The 23179-nt window shown below is 38.4% G+C and overlaps 1 protein-coding gene across 2 annotated transcripts in view; it reads left to right on the top strand.

The window, feature by feature from the left end:
- DMXL2 (Dmx like 2) overlaps nucleotides 1-23179 on the top strand; it is a 144455-nt gene that overhangs the window by 34697 nt on the left and 86579 nt on the right. The window contains exons 2-4 of one of the 2 annotated variants that reach the window (XM_053670013.1): nucleotides 520-586; nucleotides 7794-7911; nucleotides 22959-23137. In XM_053670013.1, coding sequence (XP_053525988.1) covers nucleotides 558-586; nucleotides 7794-7911; nucleotides 22959-23137 — 326 coding nt within the window. In that variant the 5' untranslated portion in view covers nucleotides 520-557. The remainder of the gene's footprint in view (nucleotides 1-519; nucleotides 587-7793; nucleotides 7912-22958; nucleotides 23138-23179) is intronic. The other variant, XM_037143031.2, reaches the window with a different exon arrangement.

Genomic DNA, 23179 nt, shown 5'->3' on the forward strand with positions numbered 1-23179 from the left:
ATATCTTTGTTCAATCTGTGTTATAGTTGATTGTTTAAGAAAAGGACAAAAATATTTTTATAGTATAACCTCAGGACTTGGGTTGTCATGGTTGGCACATAGGAATTACTCACTAGGGAAAAGATGTGGCTAGTGATGGTGTGGTGGGGGAGACGCGATGAAAGTTGCTAGTCACTCTTAGAAGTCGAAGGGTAGTTGAACTGTTAGCAATGTGGATTATGTGAAGGGGACCACTTAGCCAGGCAAGATGATGAGCTTAGCTTTTAACATATTTAGGATGTTGGCAGGACTTGTAGGTGGAGATACTTATACATGTTAATTGCACTCCTTTTTGGATCCCGAAAGTGAACTTCAGATTAGTTTTAATTAATTTGTATTTTTAGGGAGGTGAAATATTTTACTTTTAGAGAATTGAAAATACTCGTGTTCTGGTGATGTTAGTAATCTTATTTTGACCATTTATATGTATAGTGTTCCAGATTTTTTAAATGTTAACTGTTTAACTTCCTTTTTTTGTAGAACCTCAGTATCTGTACACTTGATGGAATGGTCCCCTGATGGTGAATATTTTGCTACTGCTGGAAAGGTAAAGGACTAAACAAAACATAAAGAAAAGAAACAATTAAAAATGTTCTTATTCATTCTTAGTTTCAGTTTTTTCATGTGTAAAATTGGAATAATTTTACTCTGCAAAGCTGGCCTGAGGAATAGTGATAAATTTGTATGTAAGATCAGGTATGTTCCCTATAGGTAGCAGGCACTTGGGAAATAATGGCTATTATTATTCTTATTTGAGCTTTTAGAAAAAGCTTATTTGAGCTTTTTTAAAAATTAATTTTGTTTCAAAATATCATATATTCATAATTTAAAAAGTAAAGCAGTAACACTGTAATTACAATGGGAAGAAAGCACTCCCTTCTTCCTGGAGGGAGTTATTTGTCAAATTGCATATTTTGGTACTTCCTTCCATGTTCCTAAATAACTTGGTTTTGCTCCATTTCCTTCATTCTTTTTTGTTTATATTTGGGAATCATCTCCTTTCTTCCTCCTAAGGGAGCCAAGACTTTAGTCCCCAGCTGATGATTCAACCCTATCTATACTTCTAGTACATACACATATCTCTTCTCTTCCTCATGTATTCCTGTTGTAGATAGCATATAATTTTCTATAATGTGAACGGTATTTATTGTTCACATTATTGATTGTGCAATACATTCTTCACAGAATACTTTGGTGTGAATAATCACTTTGTTTTTCTATTTGCCTAGTTTTCTTTATACCTAATTCATCTCCTAAATCTTTGACAGTTTTTTAATCTTCTCTCATTTACAGTCTCACATAGGAAGCATCTTAGATATGTGTGTTCTCTTTGCTCCATTCGGCTTTAGTTGCTGTCCGAGTCTAAAGTAGTAGAGCTGTGATTTTGGGATTTTCTTTTAGTGATCTCAGGAGATTATCTTTTCCTGTCTTCTTTGTTAAATTCCCAGTTTCGTAGCTTCATTTATTTTCCTCTTTCCTTGCTTTGATGGAGATATCATCTAGTAGTTTCCTTAGAAATGCTGAATGGGAAAAAACATTTTGAGGACTTGCAAATGTGAACAAATATATCTTCTGCTTTTATAGCTTGATTTGGCTGGGCAGGGAATGGGGTTGAAAATATTTTTTCCCCTCAGAATTTTTTAAGTCATGGTTCTGTTGCCTTTTAGCTTACAGTGTTGCCATCTGAGGAGCAGAGTGCAACTGTGATCGTGCTCCCCCATCTTCCGCTTATAGAGGTTTTAAGACTCTTCCCCTGTCCCTGATGTTCTGAAACTTCATGGTGATGCCATGGTGTGGGAAGTCATCTGTAAATATTTTAGTATACATCTCTAAGGAATAATGACTTTTTTGTGCAGGTGATTGATGGGCCTGTTCAGTCTGAAAATTCATGTCCTTCAGTTCAGGGAGATTATTTTATATTATTTCTTTTGTGTTATTTCCTTTGTTTCATATTGTCTTTTCTCTTGGATCTCCCCTTAATCTGATGTGAATCTTTCCATACTGGTCCTCTAGTTTACATTTTTTCCTTCTATTTTCTATCTTTTAATTAAAAATTATTTTCATTTCTTTATGTTTTTTGATTTCTGGGGGATTTTTCATTTTCTACTCAGGAATAATTATTTCCTACTATTTTTAATTTTCAAGAGTTTTCTTCCTTATACTGTGAATACTCCTTTTTCAATTACAAATATTTCATAAATATATAAGATATAATAATTAAACAAATATACATTCCCTGTTATCCAATTTGAGGCAAAGAACATAAAACCAATGGGTTCCTTATCCTCCTGCTTACATTTCTTCCTTCCTCTCTCACTCTGACAATCAGAAACCCAAATTTATGTTTTATTATCTTTTTTAATAGTGTCTCATGTATGAATTCTCAAATAATATAATGTTTAGTTTTGCATAGTTTTAAAAAATATATTTTATTGATTATGCTATTACATTGTCCCATTTCCCCTCCTTCATTCCCCTCCACCCTGCACACCCTCTCCCACCCACATTCCCCCCTTTCGTTTATGTCTGTGTGTCTTAAATTCTTTAGCTTCTACATTTCCGACACTATTCTTGCCCTCCCCCTGTCTATTTTCTACCTACCATCTATGCTACTTATTCTCTGTACATTTTCTCCCTCTTTTCCTCCTCCCACTCCCCTGTTGCTAACCCTCCATGTGATCTTCATTTCTGTGGTTCTGTTTCTGTTCTAGTTTTTTGCTTAGTTTGCCTTTGTTTTAGGTGTGGTTGTTAATAACTGTGAGTTTGCTGTCTTTTTACTGTTCATATTTTTTATCTTCTTTTTCTTAGGTAAGTCCCTTTAACATTTCATATAAGAAGGGCTTGGTGATGATGAACTCCTTGAACGTGACCTTATCTGAGAAGCACTTTATCTGCCCTTCCATTCTAAATGAAAGCTTTGCTGGATAGAGCAATCTTGGATGTAGGTCCTTGCCTTTCATGACTTGGAATACTTCTTTCCAACCCCTTCTTGCCTGCAAGGTTTCTTTTGAGAAATCCGCTGAGAATCTGATGGGAACTCCTTTGTAGATGACTGTCCCCTTATCTCTTGCTGTTTCTAGGATTCTCTCCATTTTAATCTTGGCTAATGTAATTATAATGTGTCTTGGTGTGTTCTTCCTTGGATCCAACTTTTTTGGTACTCTCTGAGCTTCCTGGATTTCCTGGAAGTCTATTTCCTTTGCCAGATTGGGGAAGTTCTCCTTTATTATTTGTTCAAATAAGTTTTCCACTGGTGGCTGTTCCTCTTCCCCTTCTGGTACCCCTACAATTCAGATGTTGGAACATTTAAAGATGTCTTGTTTCTTCATTCTTTTCTGTTTGGTTGTCTCTTCTGGTCCACTCCATTGATTTGAGTCCCAGTTTTCTTCCCATCAATATTAGTTCCCTGTGTACTCTCCTTCATTTCACTTAGTGTAGCCTTCATTTTTTCATCTAATTTGTGACCAAAATCAACCAATTTTGTGAGCATCCTGATCACCAGTTCTTTGAACTATGCATCGGATAGGTTGGCTATCTCTTGGTTGCTTAAAAGTATTGGCTCTGGGGCTTTGATCTGTTCTTGTGTTTGAGCCCTTTTTTTTGGTTTGGTTGTGCCTGTTACGTAGTGAGGGGTGGAGCCTTAGGTGTTCACCAGGGCAGAGCAATGCAATCACTGGGTTGTGATGCTGTATGTGGGGGTAGGGCAGAGAGGGAACAATGGTGCTTGCTCCGCTCTTGTATTTCAGTTCCTTTGGCTGCTTCCCACAAGCAAATTGGGCCCTTCTGGTGCTGGTTCCCGGGTAGGTGGGCTTGTGTATGTTCTAGGACCCTGTGGGACTCTCCAATGAACTCTCCTGTGAGGCTCAGAATCTCTTCCGGCACCTCAACCCCTGAAAGTTTTTCCAATTGGTGCTTTTAGGATTTAATTCCTGGTGCTGGGGTCCTAGTTTGTGCTGTCTGTCTCACTGCTCATTTTTTGGCCTGGTTTATCTGCGTGGGAATGTGTGACTGCCATCAGCCAGCCACCTTGCACGCCTCACAGGGTCTCCTTGTTTCCTCCCTGTGCCCAGGGTCTGCTAGCTACTGATTTTTCCTTCTGTGACCCCTGTCCACCAGCCACCAACTCCACCCATCTTACCAGTCTGGATGAATGGTTGTCAGACTTCCATGCAGTTCAGTTTTCTGTCAGATCTGGTTGGTTTATTTTTTTATTTTTTTATTTTTTTAAAGATTTTATTTATTTACCTTTAGAGGGGAAGGGAAGGAGATAGGGAGAGAAATATCATTGTATGGTTGCCTGCTGGGAACTGGCCTGCAACCCAGGCATGTGCCCTGACTGGGAATCAAACTGCAATACTCTGGTTCACAGGCCCGTGCTCAATCCACTGAGCTACACCAGCCAGGGCAGAACTGACTCTTTTATTTTTTATTTATTTATTTTTTCATTGGAATCTTTTTTTTTTATTTAATCTTTTATTCATTATGCTGTTACAGTTGTTCTATTCCCCCTTTCATTCTCCTCCACCCTACCCCCCCATCCACACCATTACCCCCCCTTTAGTTTATGACCATGTGTCTCAAGTCCTTTAGATTCTATATTTCCCATGCTATTCTTGCCCCCCCTTTCTATTTTCTATCTACTGTCTATGCTACTTATTTTCTATACCTTCTCCCCCCTTCTCCTCCTCCCACTCCCCTGTTGCTAACCCTCCTTGAGATCTTCATTTCTATGTTTCCACTCCTGATCTAGCTGTCCTTTCAGTTTGCTTTTGTTTTAGGTGTGGTTGTTAATAACTGTGAGTTTGTTGTCCTTTCACTGTTCATGTTTCTTTAACTTCTTTTTCTTAGAAAAGTTCCTTTAACATTTCATATAATAAGGGCTTGGTGATGATGAACTCCTTGAATTTGATCTTATCTGAGAAGCACCTTATCTGCCCTTCCATTCTAAATGAAAGTTTTGCTGGATAGAGCAATCTTGGTTGTAGGTCTTTGGATTTCATGACTTGGAATACTCTTTCCAGCTCCTTCTTGCCTGTAGGGTCTCTTTTGAGAAATCTGCTGACAGTCTGATGGGGACTCCTTTGTAGGTGACTGTCCCCTTAGCTCTTGCTGCTTCTAGGATTCTCTCCTTCATTTTAATTTTGGCTAATGTAATTATGATGTGCCTTGGTGTGTTCCTTCTTGGGTCCAACTTCTTTGGTACTCTCTGAACTTCCTGGATTTCCTGGAAGTCTCTTTCCTTTGCCAGCTTGGGGAAGTTCTCCTTTATTATTTGTTCAAATAAGTTTTCCACTGGTGGCTGTGCCTTTCCCCCTTCTGGTAGCCCTATAATTCGGATGTTGGAGCGTTTAAAGATGTCCTGGAGGTTCCTAAGTCTCTCCTCATTTCTTTGAATTCTTGCTTCTTGACTCTTTTCTGTTTGGCCATTATTTGCTTTCATCTGGTCCACTCCATTGATTTGAGTCCCAGTTTCCTTTTCATCGCTATTGGTTTCCTGTGCAATTCCATTCATTTCAATTAGTTTCGCCTTCATATATTTGTCTAATTTGTGGCTATAATCGACCAGTTCTGTGAGGATCCTGATCACCAGTGTTTTAAACTGTGCATCTGAGAGTTTTGCTATTTCTTCATCGCTTAGATCTATAGGCTCCGGGGCTTTGAGGTCTTCTTGCGCCATTTTTGGTCTGTTCGGGCTCTTTAAGTGTGAGAAGCGGTGCCTTGGACTCCCAGGTCGCTGGGTTGTGACGCTGTATGTGGGGGCGTGGTCAGAGCGGGGAAATGGCAACCCTCTCTGCTGTTTCTCACAGCTGGGTGAGGAGCAGAGCCTTAGGTGGTTCCCCTGGGCCGGGCCACTCAGAGTTGCTGGGTTATGATGCTGTATGTGGAGGTGGGGTCAGAGCAGGGAAATGGTGGCGCCCTCCACTGCCGCTGGCCACGGGGACCCGCCGGACCGGTCCAACTGCCCACTCCCTTGCCTGTCCACCTGCGCACAAATGTGCGACCACAGTCAACATGCAGCACCGCTCCCCCACTGTCTTCCCCGCGGGCGGTCGCTCGCCTGGTCGCTCGCTCAGTCGCTCACTAGGTCCAACCCTAAGCCTGGGATCCGCGCGCCTGAGTGTGTCTGACAGTTTTCCTGTGCAACCCCGCTTCACCAGCTGCTGGTTTCACTCCTTACCGGTCAGGCTGAAGAATTTGTTGTTAACGGACTTCTGAAAAGTTCAATTTTCCGTGTTCTGGCTGTGTTTTCTGTTGCTAATATTTAGTTGTCTCTAAACTTGGTTGTGTGAGAAGGCACGGCACATCCACCTATGCCTCCATCTTGGCGGAAGTCTCTGGTTGTTTTTTTGTTTCTAAATTTTTGTTGTCCTTAATTTTTGTTGTGTGAGGAGGCACAGTATGTCTACCTATGCCTCGGTCTTGGCTAGAAGTCCCCCAACCTAGTTTTTCATTGTTTTGAACTTAAAAAATGATACCATACAGTTTTTGAAATACAGCTTTAAGATAGTGAAAAATATATTTGTGATAATGGCCATAATTACTTTTATATTAATGCATTTAGTAACAAAAAATTACATTAAAAAATCACAGTTTAAAGTTAAATTTTATTTTTGTTAGGGAATTAAAGCTTCCCTATTACACTTTGTAAGATGAGGATGGGTGTTCTAAGAACATCAGAATTTACCCAAGGCCTTTGAGTTAATCTCTAGTTGCAGAACACTCAACTGTTTTGTGGTTGAATAATTACTGGGCAGAGAGGTAGTTAGTTGCTCAACAAACAGGAAGAACGTACAACATTACAGACAGACTGTGACTATATAGCAGTTTAGCAGTAAACCAAATAATAACAGTTTCAAAGTACTGAAGAGTGTACAAACTTTTGAGATAGCTGCAGAACTATAATGTCATGCTAAGACATCTGTGATTTTTATTAGAAATAAAGTCACAAGTACAGTTCATATTACTTTGGTTTACTTATAACTGAAGTTTAGCATTAGTAATTTTGTAATTAGCAGTTATGAAACTAGAAAAGTAATTGTTTTTTTCCCCACTCAAATTCACAGTAATTTTGGGTGTTAGTTTTTTTGATTTTTGAAGAAGCAGACCCTGAAACAAAAATTCAAGTATAAGTAATTAACTTGAATTATCACAAAGAAATATACTGGATTTGAGGTTGGGAGGTGAAGGTGCTTAGTAAAGAGTATGTTATCACGCAGGTGATTAATAAACTTAAATCTCTGGGTGACTCTGGGAGCCAGTGTTCCTCACAACATTATGTTCCTCACAACATTATGTTCCTCACACATGTTCTTCTCACACATGAGTCATTGGCTGAGGTCTGGTGGGGCAGCACATTAATTCTCAGCACTCATACAACCTCTAGAAAAAAGCTCATGCAAAGGTATACAGATGCTTTCAGTTAGAACTAAAAGGCTAAGGCATGAGGGAATACAGTTAATGTATTTTATATCTTAAATTTTGTCCACTGGCCTCACATCTTTACCATCTCTACTGTTATAATCTGGTTGAAGCCGCCATCAGTTATCACTTGTATTATTGTTTTACATTCTTAATTGGTCTCCCAACTTTAGCTGTGTTTTTATATAGTGTATTTTCAAACCATCAACTGAAGTGATCTTTTTAAAATATAAGTCAAAACCGCCATTCAAGATGGCATTGTAGTTAAACATGGCTTGCTTCTTTGTATAACCACATCAAAATTACAACTAAACTATGGGACAATCATTATTCAGAACCACCAGATATGGAGCTGAATGGAAGTCCTACAACTACAGAATTAAAGAAGAAACCACATCGAGACTGGTAGGAGGGGCGGAGACACAGAATGGGCTGGTCCCATACTCCCATGTGGTAGGTAAAAATCAGAGGGATATCTTGGGAGCAAGGGGTCCCAGTCCCACACCAGGCTGCCCCCAGCCCACGGTTTCGGTGCCAAGAAGATAAGTCCCAATAACTTCTGGCTGTAAAAACATGTGGGGATTGAGGCTGTGGAAGACAGATTGCTGGAGTCCCAAGCAGTTCCTTTTAAGGGGCCAGGACACATACTTACCTGGACTTACTTCCTCTGAGCTATAGTATGGGAGCAGCAGATTGAAAGGCACCAGAGGCACATGGGGAGGAACTGAAGTGTGTGTCATCAGGGTGAGAGTTGGGGAACAGCTTTGTACAGACATAAGTGCTGGCAGGAGGTGGTGTTTCTTTTATGAGCCCTCCTGCAACCAACTGGGCAGGTGGGCATCACACTGATACTTCATCAACCTGCCTCACACTGTTTGCCCCACCCTGGTGATTCTCCAAATCTTCACCCCACCCAACTTTTGGCCCCCCCCCGAGATGTTTCTAGTGGCTTTTCCATATGAATGGCTTGTCTTGCCTCATGCTTCAGTTTCTCCTAAATTCTCTTAAACAAGCAGCATCTGGCCTCAGTGAGCTCTATGCCTATTGCAGAGTGGCCCCAGGCCTGGAACTAGCAGTAGCTTGCCTTGGTTCACAGCTTGGACTTGCTTGGGTACCTCCAAGCCCAGCACAAGTAGCAGCCAACTGCAGATTGTTGTATAGCTTATGCCAGGTGGCTCTGGACAGAGCACAGGAGGTAGCTGACCTTGGCTTGTGCCTCCATGGAGTGCCCAGAGCCTGTGCACCCAGTGGACAGCTGCAGACCATGTCAGAGCACTATCATCCAATCACCTCCATAAGTGACACACTCAAGGGATGGACTCAGTGGACACCAGAGCCTGAAGTAAGTCCTGCTCTGAGGAGTTGGCCCCTGCATAGCTGATCCTCGATGGTTGTTGAAGGTTGGTAGTCAGTGATGACAGCCAGTCCTTGGAGCTGATTGGCCTGGGTAAGTCGCTCTCAATGACCTGCCAACAATAGTCAAGGCTCAACTGCAAGAGGGGGGTGTACACAGCTCACATGGTGGGCGCACCGCATGAGTACCCAGCTTGGGTGGTAGGGGAGGCTCTGCCACTGGACCGTAGAGGTCCTACAGAGGCCACTTACTACATTAGGCCACTCCTCAAAGCCAGGGAGTTGTAGCAGCTCTAGCTAATACATAGAAACAAACACAGGGAGGCTGCCAAAATAAGGAGACAAAGAAACATGACCCAAATGAAAGAACGGAACAAAATCCAGAATAAACCTAAACAAAATGGAGACTAGCAATTTACTAGATGCAGAATTTAAAATACTGATTATAAGGTTGCTCAGTGAACTTAGTGAGAACTTCAACAGCATAGAAAAGGGCATGAAAACTATAAAAGAGAACTGGTCAGAAATGAAGGTTACACTAGCTGAAAAAACAATTTACAGGGACTCAACAGTATAGTGGATGAAGCCTAGAATCAAATCAGCTATATAGAATCAGCAAAAAAACACCCAATCAGAACAAGAAGAAGAAAAAAGAATCCAAAAAAAGTGAGCATAGTATAAGGAGCCTCTGGGACAACTTTAAGCATACCAACATTCCCACATGGGGGTGCCAGAAGGAGAGGAGAGAGAGCAAGAAATTTAAGACAGATTTGAAAAAATAATGAAAGAACACTTCCCTAACTTGGTGAAGGAAATAGGCATGCACGTAGGAAGCACAGGGAGTCCCATTCAAGATGGACACAGGCCCACGCATGGCACATTACAATTAAAATGCCAAAGGTTAAAGATGAAGAGAGAATCTTAAAAGCAAGAGAAAAGCAATTAGTTACCTACAAGGGTAGCTCCTATAAGAATGTCAGCTGATTTCTCTTAAGAAACTTTGCAGGCTAGAAGGGATTAGCAAGAAATATTCAAAGTGATGAAAAGAAAGAACCTACAACCAAGATTACTCTATCAAGCAAAGCTATCATTTAGAATCAAAGTACAAATAAAGAGCTTCCCACACAAGAAAGAGCTAAAGGAGTTCATCTCCTCCAAACTAGTGTTATATGAAATGTTAAAAGTGTCATCTTTGAGAAGAACAGGAAGATCAAAAATATGAACAATAAAATAGGAGTAAATACATATCTATAATTGAATTTAAAAAACAAAATAAATGAACAGGAACAGAAAAAGAATCATAGGTACAGAGAACATTTTGATGGTTGCCAGATGGATGGAGGGTCAGGGGGATGGCCGAAGGGATTAAGAGGTACAAATTGGTAATTATAGAATAATCACGGGGATGTAAAGTACAGCATAGGGGATGTAGTAGCCAAAGATACATACTGCATGTCCCATGGACATGGACAGTGAGTGGTGTGGGGATTGCCTGAAGGAATGGGGGGGGGTTTGGGTGGAGGGAGCCAAAAGGGAGAAAATTGAGATAACTGTAATAGCATAAATAATAAAATATAATTCAAATTCAAAACAGTTGTCCTGGCTGGCATGACTCAGTGGGTTGAACTTTGGCTAGCAGATCAAAAGGTCACTGGTTTGATTCTCAGTTATACCACATGCCTGGGTTGAAGGCCAGGTCACCAATTTGGGGCAGGTGAGAGAAAACGGAATGATGTTTCTCTCCCACTCTTTCTCCCTCCATTCCCTTCTCTCCAAAAGTAAGTAAAAATCTTTTAAAAAAATATATTAGTCAAATCAGGTCATGCCTCAGTTCAAACTATGAAAAGGTTTCTCATTTTATTTAGTAGAATTTTGCCGAAGTCTTTCTGATGGCTTACCAGGACCCATGCTTAAACCATGGGTTTAAGCGTTACTTCTGTAACCCGTTACTTCTGTAACCATATCTCCTGTTACTCTCCTTGCAAACTTGGCTCCAACCACATGCTCATTGTTTTTCCTGAACAGAGTTTGTTGTTCCTTCTACCTAAAAGACTCCTCCCGGAGACCTGCATGGCTTTTTTGCTTGACTTCTCAGTGAGGCTCTCTCTAGGCACCCCTTTCAAAATTGCATCCCACCTTCCACTGTCCCACTTTCTGTACCCTTTGACTGACTTGATTTTACTCATAACACTCAACACCAGAAGTCTGTGTTAGTTTTTGACGTGGCAATTTGTTACCACAAATTTAGCTGATTAAAACCACACATTTATTTTCTAAGCCTTTATGGGTTAGATGTCTGGGCATGGCATAGCTGGGTGCTATGATCAAGGAGTCCAAAGGTGATAAAGGTGTGATAAAGATGTCAGCTGGGCTGAATTCTTACCTTGAGGCTTGACTAGGGCAGAATATTTGTTTGCATGGCTGAGGGCTCGGTGTTTGCTGTCTGTTGGCTGGAGTCTGCTTCAGGCCCTCGAGGCTGTCTGCAGTTCCTTGCCGTGCGGGTGCCTCTCCCTGTTCCCTTCCCTCTTCTCTGCTTCTTGCTCTCCCTATTCCCCTCTTCCCTTCCTTCCCTTCCCTTCTTCCCCCTCACAAACAATAGAGCTATTCAAACGGTTTGGCAAGACAGTAAGGAACCAGAGGAAAATAGAAAATAAATACAGATTAAAATAAATAAATTAGAAGAAAAAATTAAATTAGATTTTAAAAACAAAACAGTGAAAATTTTGATAAGCCAGTTCAGTTACCTACAAATAAAGATTGGATAGAATGTAGAGATGCAGGCAGAATTTTTTACAGTGTTTCAAAAGTAAGGTTAATAAAGAAGAAACTTAACCAGAATCCTAAAAAAACTAAGCCACCACCTTTAATCTTTAGTTGCAGTGTTGTCACGATACACCAAGGTTGTGGGTTTGTTCCCCAGTCAGGGCACGTATAAGTGTCAGTCAATTTGTGCATAAATAAAGTGGAACAACAAAAATTGATGTTAAAAAAATAAAAACAGCAACCTAGTATTCCATTATTCCTAAAACTTGACCATGAAAATACCTACCTACAGGCTTGGTTTTTTTGTTACGCATATTTCTTAGGGTTACCATATACGCATGAATGATTAGTAAAGTTAGTCCCGTGATCTAATGAGTCCATATTAGGTAAAAGCATGGTGATTTAGTGTAGTGTGACCAGAAAGCTGCTCTAGATTTGTACTGGGTTGCAGCTTTATCATATTCCCAGTTAATCACTCCTCTGACATCAGTTTAGATACTGTTGTGCATACCATGTATCATTTTAAGCATGTTTTATTACTCTTTTCCAAATAACATTAATAGCACTCTGATTATGGGCAGGTATTATATATACTTAAGTTTTCCTTAAAACAGATACCCTAATATATATATTGTCTGATATCCTTTTTATCATGAACTAACTTACCAAAGAAGATGTATTTCAGGATTCTAGCAATCTGTATTTGTAAGGTATACAAGAATCTATCACAGTTGTATTCCCATCACAATAGATCCTCTAATAAATAATATATTATTTTGAATATATATGTCTCTATATATACATATATATGTGTATATATCATTTATCTCGATTTGACAGTATATTTTATAGGGAAAACCAACTTGAAATTTTACCTGAAATGAACAACCTTCATATGTTTGGCAAATCTTTTTTTGAACACCACCACTTATGCTGAACTGTTCTGTTTGCAATCTCATGATGAAGAGGACAGACAGGATTCCTGTGATGGAACTTAGCTTGAGGAAAGACAGAGAAAACATTGTATATTAATAAGTGCTATTCAGAAAATTAACACAGGATCATGTAGTAGTCTGACTTAATGTCCTTAAGAGTGGGTGAACTTTGGAGAGATTTTTCTGGGGATATAACTTGAAACTGAGAACTGAATAATAGGAAGAAGAAAAGTAATGTTCAGAGGAAAGAGTACTTTTGGCCAAGGGAACACACCAAGTGTAAAAGTTAGCTGGACCTGTTAAAGAACAACAGAAAGCTGAAGTATAGTGGCTAGGTCAAAGTTTCACATACTTCCAGGTTACCGTATCGTGTAGGACAAGATAGGAGTTTCCTAGAGGTCAGAGTTAGAGATAGGGAGTTTGAATTCATTAGCCCAAAGACAGTGTTTAGAGTTATGGAGCTGGGTGAAATTAACAATGGAGAAAACGTACAATGGAAAAGATAGTGAGGTTTAGATGAAGTCCTAGAACCCTTGAAAATTAAAAAGTGGTGAACCCTGGCTGGTGTGGCTCAGTGGATTGAGTGCCGGCCTGTGAGCCAAAGGGTTGCTGGTTTGATTCCCAGTCTAGAGCACATGCCTAGGTTGGGGGCCAGGGCTTCCCCATTAGGGAGCATGTGAGAGGCAACCACACATTGATGTTTCTCTCCATCTCTTACTCCCTCCTCCTCTCTAAAAAAAATAAATAAAATTTAAAAAGTGGGGAAAATGGCATGAAATGTACAAAGGATGCTGAGAGTGAGGCCCATTAAGGAGGAAAATCTGGAGAATGTGAGATTAGAGAAAGTAGAAGGAAATCAAGACAGAGGGAATAGTTATAATTCTGTCAAATGATCTACTATGCATGGGAGAACAGTTTGAACACATGTAGAAAGGATAGGCCTACCTATGTGGCATAAATTAAAATAAACCACTTTTAGAGTCAGAGGATTCTAGTGATCTTAGAGGTCATAGAAAGAGCTAACCAGCTGGCCAGGGTTTCCCTTATGTATTCTTAATTTTTTGGTAATCTCCTTCAGCTGTGTATCACAGCTGGCCGAACTTTGAGACTATTTTAGGGTATCTGTTGACGAGGTCATTTGGTGATTTAAAAACAATTAATTACTTATGAAAGATGAACAGTATTCACTGTCTGAACATCCTTTGAATATCTGAACTTCTGTCCCTAATGAATCTGAAAGATGCCTTTGTACTTCAAACAGAAGTAAATAATGAGACTGAAAGCACATTCTCTCGCATGGGACATCTAGATTTTAAGTGCCTTAAAGGCAGTTCTGTTTGTATACACCAGCTTCTTTTTTTGAGTTTTTATTGCACACAACCTCAGCAATTGATTATTGAGTTTTTTTTTTATTGTGTTAGTCATGTTTACCTAAGCTTCTTATATTCAGTTCTACTAAGAGCTAAGTGTTTCATACTTCTTATGATAAGATAAGAAAGCCTTACTGGTAAAGATCCTTTGGGGGTTCATAGAATGTGTCATGGATTTAAAAAGCTTATTTCCTCACATTTTTTTTGTTAAGATACCATATCTAATTAAGATCCTCCTGATAAAAAGAACAGAAATTAATTTGTAATATTGGCATTCCTCCCCCCACCATCTGTTCTGCTTCTGTTAATAAAGTCAAGTTTGTCTGACTTGATGAGACAGATGGTAACTGTGGTCTCCCACAGGAAGGCATTTCCCTCCGCCTCTGCTACACCCGGCCGGGTTTCAGTTCACGTCGTGGGACTCAAATCCAGCTACCTTCAGGATTTTGAATCTCATTGAGCACTTTCAGTGGTGATTTTTATAAGTGTGGTATATTAAGTTTTTCTTGGGCCTAAGAGTATTTTAACTTTTTTCTGAGCTTAAAGTTTTACTTAGGAAAGAACCTTTTATCCCCACAAGATATATGATTAAATCTTTGCATCACGAATTATTTGGGGGGCAGTTTGATTGCAAGGTGTTTATTTAAATTCAGTCTATGTTACAAAGTTTATATCTGAACACTTTCTGTAATAATTGGTTATTTTGTAAAATTTGAAAGTGATTAAAAATATTGTTTGCTCCAAAAACATTTTTCTTTAATAGAGGATTACCCTTTTCGGTGAAAAACTGGGTTTTTAAGAGCTAGGATGAGAAGATTTTTGAGGTAGGGTGATTTTATCGGAAGGGGAAAGAGGAGGCCACAGAATGTTGCTGGAAGTTTTTTCTCCTCAACAGCTTCTCTATTCTTAGATTGTGTTTGTTTTTTTCAGGATTAGGTTATCAACCTTTTCTCCCCCTTTAAAATGAAAATATCTTTACTTTTTAAAAAACACAATATGTGTGTATTATAAAAAAACATGCAGAGAAAACGAAAAACCTCTACCAAATGAAGCCCTATACCCAGTAGAAAAAATGGCCACTGTTTTTTATTTAATATATATTCTTTCAGACTTTCTGATGCCATTGTAAACCAGATAGAAGTGTGTATGTGTGTACACACATACTGCAATGAAGTCATATTTTTTAATCTGGTTTCTTCAATTAATATAGCATATATAGATAGATTACAGTATCAATGTATCTGTATTCTAAAGGTGACATGATTTTCTACTATATGAATCAATATACTATATTTTAACTTAACCAGACAACTATTAATGAACATCAAGGTTCCAGTTTTTTCTATTGCTATTAAAAATGAACATCCTGGTACATTAATCATGTGCTATTTTCTTTTGATAATTAACTTTATTGAGGTATAATTAACATATAGTGTATTTTTAAGTGTGCAGTTACATGAGTTTTGACAAACTTACAGACCCACGTAACACCACCACCACCAAGTTACAGGCTGTTTCAATCATCTCAGAAGGTTTCCTTTAACCTCTGCTCAACTCTCTCTTTCATCCCTTGTGCCAGATCGCAACTACTCTGCTTTCTATCATTGTTGATTCGATTTGTCTCTAGAGTTTCATCTGAATGAAATTGTATGTATGTACTTTTTTGTGTCTGGCTTCTTGTACTTACTGTAATGTTTTTGAGATTCATCCATGGTCTGTGCATCAGTACTTTTTATTGCTGAGTTACAGTCTATTGTATGGATATGTCACAGTAAGTGTACACATTTTCCTTTTTAAAAATATTTTATTTATTTTTAGAAAGGGAGAGAAATGTCAATCAGTTGCCTCTTGCATGCGCCCCAACTGGGGACTGGCCTGTAACCCAGGCATGTGCCCTGACTGGGAACTGAACCAGCGATCTTTCGCTTTGCAGGACAGTGCTCAACCAACATCTATGCGGGTCAGGGCCCCATTTACCTTTTAAAAATTTTTGTTGATTTTAGAGAGAGACTGAGCAAGAGAGAGAGAAGGACAGAGATAGAGAAACATTGATTTTTGTTGTTCCACTTTTTCATGTATGGAGGCAGGCAGAAAAACTGGAATTATCTTCTGGAGGGTGGGCCCCATGTATTACAGGCTTCCCCTGGTAGGTGAGTGTTCTAGGAACCCATCTGTATCAGTTTATGAGCTGGCATTGTGAGAGGCTACATTCGGCTTCGGTGAATTTTCTCGAAGACTCAAAACACATTTGCCTATTTCATAATGTGTGATTCACAGTGCACTTGTCCACAGTACACTGAGTGTTAGCAGTGTTTGACCAAAAATGGCATAATCACCATGCCCCACCCTCCCTTTTCATCTGATATTGGCCCAAGTGACTTTTGTTTTGTTTCCCAAGATGAAAAAAGTCCTCAAAGGGAAACATTTTGCCATTGTGCAAAAATGGCACAAGCACTAAAAGGCATCAAAATCGACATGTTCAAAGCTTTTGAGCAGTGGAAAAAAATGTTCTGATAGGACTATTGCATCAAATAGAGAGTACACAAAGGTGACTGAAGTTTAAACATGTAAAAATACATACACAATTTTTTAAGAAATGAATTTCAGTTTTGGAGGGTCCTCCCTCATATTTGTTAGTTGCTTCTTTTATGTGTTCTTCCTGATCAGGGATCAAACCCACAATCTTGGCATATCAGTACAATGCTCTAACCTACTGACTACCTGGCCAGCACTATTTATTTACCTTTTGATGGACACTTGGGTTGTTTGGAGTTTTAGCCTAAAAGGAATAAAGCTTCTATGGCCGTTTACTTGGAAGTCTTTTTGTAGACATTTATTTTCATTTCTAATGGGCAAAAAGATACCTGATGATCATATGGTACTTTACAAAAAAAGTGCCCGACCCTTCTAAATTTATATCATTTGCATGCCCAGCAGCAGCTGAATAATTTTACTTGCTGTACTTTCTTGCCAAAATTTGGTATCATCAGCCTATTTAACATTAGCCATTCTATAGTTGTGCAGTTGTGTCTTCTTGTGGTTTTAGTATGCATTTCCCTGATTTTCCAATGATGTTTAGTATGTGCTTATTGGCTTTTTGTATAATTTCTTTTGTAAAATGTTTATTTCATCTTTTGCCCATTTAAAAAATTGGGTTTCCTTGTTATTATTGGGTAGTAAGAGTTTTTTGGTATATTTTTGTATAACTGAAACATCAGTGCACTGCAGATGCTTTCTTTGTGACTTGCCTTTTTATTTTTTTAACAGTGTGTTTGTCATGCAGAAGTTTTTAATTTTGAAGAGGTCTGCCTTACTAATTTTTTTGTGTTGGTGTATGCTTTTTGTTTCCTAGATCTAAAAAATCTGTATATACCTCAGAGCCACAAAGTTATTATTCTATACTTTTTTTTTAAGAATCTTTATAGTTTTGAGTTTTACATTTTGAAGTAGTATTTTTTGTATTTGATTTGAAATTAATTTTTCCCTAATGTATATCAAGATACTAGACTGGCATTCTCGATGGAATTCCCTTCAACTTTGTTGAAAATCAATTTTTTATGTGTGTGTGGATCTGTTCTGGCCTTTCTGTTTTGTTCCATTGAGCTGTATATCTATCTTCATGCTAATAATATGCTGTCTTGATTATCGTAGCTTTGTAGGAAGTTTTGAAATTGAGTAGTGTAAGTCCTATAACTTTGTTCTTTTTCCCAAATATCTTCAGTATATCAGTCCTTGGGTTTATATACAAATTTGAGAATAAGCTCTCAGCTTCTAGGAGAAAGCCTAGTGTGATTTTTTATTATGTTTACATTGAACCTTTATAGACCAGTTGGGGAAGGATTGACATCAGTAACATTTGGCCTTTGGATCCATATTTATTAAAAGATTTCATTTATTTATTTATTTGAGGAGAGAGGGAGAGAAACATCAATGTGAGAGAGAAACTTTGATTGGTTGCCCCTTGTACACACCCCCACTGGGGACAGAACTGGCAAACCGGCCATGTGCCCTGACCAGGAATTGTACTGGCGACTTTTCACTTTGTGGGATGTCACTCTACACACCAGTCAGGGCCAGATCCGTATTTATTTAAATCTTATTTCTCTTAGTGATGTTCAGTTTTTACTGCATATGTCTTGTACACAAATCACTAAGTCTATCTTTCTAATGTAAAACGTATTTAAACAAATTACATTTTCAGTTATTGCTAACAGAGAAATAGAATTTTTATTTGAATTTTGATCTTTAGTCTTGTGACTTTTATCAGTTTTAGCTTTTTTTGGTAGACTTCTTAGGATTTTATGAATAAAGACAGTTTTAATTCTTCCTTTCTAATATCTATGCCTTCTATTTTTTCCCTTTACCTAATTTATTTCATGTTCTTTTTTTAAATTTTATTGATTATGCCATTACAGTTGTTCTATTACCCCCTTCATTCCCCTCCACCCTGCATGCCCCTCCATCACCATTCCCCCCTTTAGTTCATGACCATGTGTCTCAAGTTCTTTAGATTCTATATTTTCCATACTATTCTTGCCCTCCCCCCTATTTTCTACCTACCATCTATGCTTCTTATTTTCTGTACCTTCTCCCCCCTTCTCCTCCTCCCACTCCCCTGTTGCTAACTCTCCATGAGATCTTCATTTCTATGGTTCCGCTCCTGATCTAGCTGTCCTCTTAGTGTGCTTTTGTTTTAGGTGTGGTTGTTAATAACTGTGAGTTTGCTGTCCTTTCACTGTTCATATTCTTTATCTTCTTTTTCTTAGATAAGTCCCTTTAACATTTCATATAATAAGGGCTTGGTGATGATGAACTCCTTGAATTTGACCTTATCTGAGAAGCACTTTATCTGTCCTTCCATTCTAAATGAAAGCTTTGCTGGATAGAGCAATCTTGGATGTAGGTCCTTGCCTTTCATTACTTGGAATACTTCTTTCCAGCCCTTTCTCGCCTGTAAGGTCTCTTTTGAGAAATCAGCTGACAATCTGATGGGAACTCCTTTGTAGGTAACTGTCCCCTTATCTCTTGCTGCTTTTAGGATTCTCTCCTTCGTTTTAATCTTGGCTAATGTAATGATGATGTGCCTTGGTGTGTTCCTTCTTGGGTCCAACTTCTTTGGGACTCTCTGAACTTCCTTGACTTCCTGGAAGTCTATCTCCTTTCAAATTGGGGAAGTTCTCCTTCATTAGTTTTTCAAATAAGTTTTCCACTTGTTGCTCTTCCTCTTCCCCTTCTGGTACCTTTACAATTCAGATGTTGGAACATTTAAAGATGTCCTGGAGGTTCCTAAACCTGTCCTCATTTTTTTGAATTCTTGTATCTTCATATTTTTCTTTTTGGTCATTTTTTTCTTCCTTCTGGTCCACTCCCTTGATTTGAGTGCCAGTTTCCTTTCCATCACTATTGGTTTCCTGTGCATTTCCCTTCATTTCAATTAGTTTAGCCTTCACATGTTCCTTTAATTTGTGACTAAAATCAACCAGTTCTGTGAGCATCCTGATCACCAGTGTTTTGAACTGTGCATCTGAGATTTGGCTATTTCTTGGTTGCTTAGAGTTATGGGCTCTGGGACTTTGAGTTCTTCTTGAGCCATGTTTGGTCTGTTCGCACCCGTTACGTATGAGGAGGGGGGCCTTAGATGTTCACCAGCGCAGGGCCACCCAGGTCGATGGTGACGCTTATGTGGGGCAATAGCGGTCCCCTCTGCTGCTTCCCGCCACTGGAGCCTACACGGTCTGTCTCACTGCTCGCTCCTTTGTTGGTTTATCTGCGCGCGCGAATGTGTGACTGAATGTGTGACTGTGGTCAGCCTGCCACCTTGTGCCCTCACTGGGTCCGCCCGTCCCAACCCCACACCTGGGGATTCGCCAACTGCCAACTGCCACTGGGTGCCTGGGTAAGTCTGGCTGAGTTTTCCTGCGCAACCCTGCTCTGCTCTGCCAGCCACTGGCTCCGCCCCTCTTACTGGTCTAGCTGAAGAGTTCCTTGTTGTCAGACTTTGGTAGTTTAATTTTCTGTTATGGTTGCGTATTTATTTTACTAAAAATTTGTTGTCTTTAAACTTGGTTGTGCGAGATGGTGCGGTATTTCCACCTACGCCTCCATCTTGGCGGAAGTCCCTATTTCATGTTCTTAAGACCTCTAGTATAATATTGAATAGAATTGATGGGAGCAAACATCCTTTTATTGCTCCCAGTTTTATGGGAAAAGCATTCAGTCTTTCACACTTCTATGTTAAGTTGTAGGTTTATTGTAGATGTTCTTGAACAAGTTGAGAATGTTCTTTTCTATTGTAAGTTTGCTGAGAACTTTTTTCTTTCCATAAATTAATGTTTATTTTTGTCAAATGCTTATCCTACATATGCAGTTGATCCTTGAACAACATGGGTTTGAACTGCATGGGTCTACTTATACACAGATGTTATTCAATAACTATACAGTTGGCCCTTTGTTTCCCCAGCTCTCACATCAACAGATTTGGTGAACTGCAGATCAAAAACAGTATATTTTCTTTTTTCCTCCTAATTAATATACATGACTTTTATTGCATCTTTAAAATATTACAGATCTTTGGAGTCATTCAGCATCTTGCTATTTCTATAGTGGACAGTATATTTTCAGTCTGCATTTGGGATTCTGCTAGTGTGCCTAGAACCAACACACTGCATATACCCAGGAATGACTGAGATTTGGGGAGGGTCAAAAGTTATACATAGATTTTTGACTGTGGGGGAAATATTGTCAGCTGTAACTTGGCAGGGGGGAATATTAGCACCTTGAACAACATAACCCGCATGTTGTTCAAGGTCAACTGTATTGAGATAATTATGTAGATTTTCTTTTTTACTCCGTTAATATGAATTACAGTGATTATTTTTCAAATGTTAAACCCACTTCGCTTTGCTGAATAAATTATTTAAAATGTTTGAATCTGTGTTCATGAAAGATATTCATTTACAGTTTTATGTTTTTGTGTGGTTTTGTACTGGTCTTACACAATGAATCTCTTTCCTGAATGATCTGAAACAATTTGGGTAGGATTGGTGCTGTTTCTTTCTTAAATGTTTGGTGAAATTTATCAATGAACCATTAGGGCTCAGGGTTTTAGTTGTAGTTTTATATATTTTTATCATTTTTAATGACAAAATCTCAAATTGTGAATTAAATATCTTTAATAGATGTAGAGCTATTCAGGTTTTGTATTTCTTCCTTTGTCAGTTTCCAAAATTGTCTTTCAAAGAATCTGTTCATTTAGCCTAAATTGTTGAATTCATTGGGATAAAATTGTTCATAATATTCCCTCATTATTCTTTTAATGTTTGTAGGATCTATAGTCATGTCCCCTCTTTCATTCTTGTTAATGATAATTTTCTTTTCTCTCTAAATATTTTTGATCACTCTAGATAGATTATTAATTTTATTGATTTCCCCAAAAAAACTTTTGAATTAATTGATTTTTCTATATTTTTTTTGTACTTTATCTCATTGGTTTTCACTTTTTCTTACATCTCCTTACTGTGGATTCAGTTTGTTCTTTTCATTTGCTGCTTCTGGTAGAAGCTTAGACCATTGATTTGAGACTTTTCTTTGTTGATGTAAGCATTTAAAGCTGTACATATCCTTCTAAGCACTAATGTAGCTGCAAGCCCCAAATTTTGATATTTTGCTTTAAATTTTTTTCAGTTTGACAAACTTTAAAATTTCTCTTGTAATTTAAAAGTTTAGTTTTCAGATATTTGGGAATTTTCTAGCTATCTTTCTGTAAATGATTTCTACTTGACTTTGAGGTTATTTGAGTTTTAGGCAGTACTGTAACAGAGGAAGTGGGGCTGCTTCCTTTGGGGAGGGAATGGGAGAAGGGGTTAGAATGTCGCCATTTGTGGAGGCTCTCTACCTGTCATGTATGCCTCCTGAAGGGCTCTGAGGTGCCCTAAGGTTTTTGTGGTATGTAGTCTGAAGCATCGCCATATATTGTGCAGTAAATTTGGTTAGATTAAAGTGATGCTAAGGCGAAGAAGGTATGTGGAGGAAAGCATCCTGTACATTCATTAAGTGGTTGTCTCAGAGTAAGTACTTAAAAGAGGTTTGCTGTATAATTCAAAAATACAAATCAATGAAACATTATTGGAAACAAAAATAGTGCAGTATAAATTGAGAATGAGTGCCTGGAAGGAAGAAAAAAGGTTTATCTAGTCTAGATAAAAATATTTGGACCTATACACGCTTTTTAGTAATACATAATTTCATTGTTTCTTAGAGATTGATAATTTTGCATAAGTGATAACATTTTATTATTTTCCCGAGTACAGTTTTTACCCTTGAGGATAAAGCTTTATAAAGTAGATGGTGTCTGTTAAATAAGATATAACTACATAAGCCTCTAACAAAATTGTTAGAACTAAGTAAAATGACAAAGTCCGTGCCTCTTGTTTTATCTGTAAATATCTGAAGTGGGCATAGAGGTGATTCCTGACAACTGCCTAACATTCTTTCATCATTTAAAGATCAGAAAACTGTGGCCCATCAGCTATGAATGACTGTACATTTTTAAGGGGTTATAAGATAAAAATCAAGAAGAATCTGTGTCCACAATGGCTAACTTACTCTCTGGCCCTTTACAGGAAAACTTTGCTGATTCCCGACTTAAAAAGGGTTTGTTTCACCCTTGCAAGTCTCTTCAAACAGGAAAGGATGGCATAAGTGACTCATAACATGGCATTTTTCTTTTCTTTGTCTTATCCAAGGGGCTGGCAGCTGGTCTCAGAATCAGTCTTTTACAGTTACCCATGTCTGTTTAAATGTGGAATTTGGCATCAGCCTCTATACAAAATCCCCACTATGCAGAGAATATTGATAATGAGTAAATGGTCCATGCATTTTTCAAAAATAGTATTCTGTACAATAATAAATACCATTTTAGATTTGATTTTGTACTATCACATATAGTACACATTGATTTTGTAGTATATATATGGTCACATGTTTTTTACATATAGCTTAATTTTTAAAGCTTCTTCAAACCACTCAAATATTGAATTGTGTATGCTCAAATTAATTTTATGCTGACATATTTTTGCAGGATGATTGTCTGTTGAAAGTATGGTATCCTATGACTGGATGGAAGTCTTCAATTATACCTCAGGATCATCATGAAGTGAAAAGGAGACAGGCATCTACCCAGTTTTCCTTTGTTTATTTGGCACATCCTCGAACTGTGACAGGTTTTTCATGGCGTAAAACTAGCAAGTATATGCCCAGGTTAGATAAATGTATCATGTAACTTCCATTTGTATACTTGCA

Source organism: Artibeus jamaicensis, unplaced genomic scaffold (assembly GCF_021234435.1).
Source record: "Artibeus jamaicensis isolate MK-2021 breed Jamaican fruit bat unplaced genomic scaffold, CSHL_Jam_final contig_548, whole genome shotgun sequence".
Classification (NCBI taxonomy): Eukaryota; Metazoa; Chordata; class Mammalia; order Chiroptera; family Phyllostomidae; genus Artibeus; species Artibeus jamaicensis.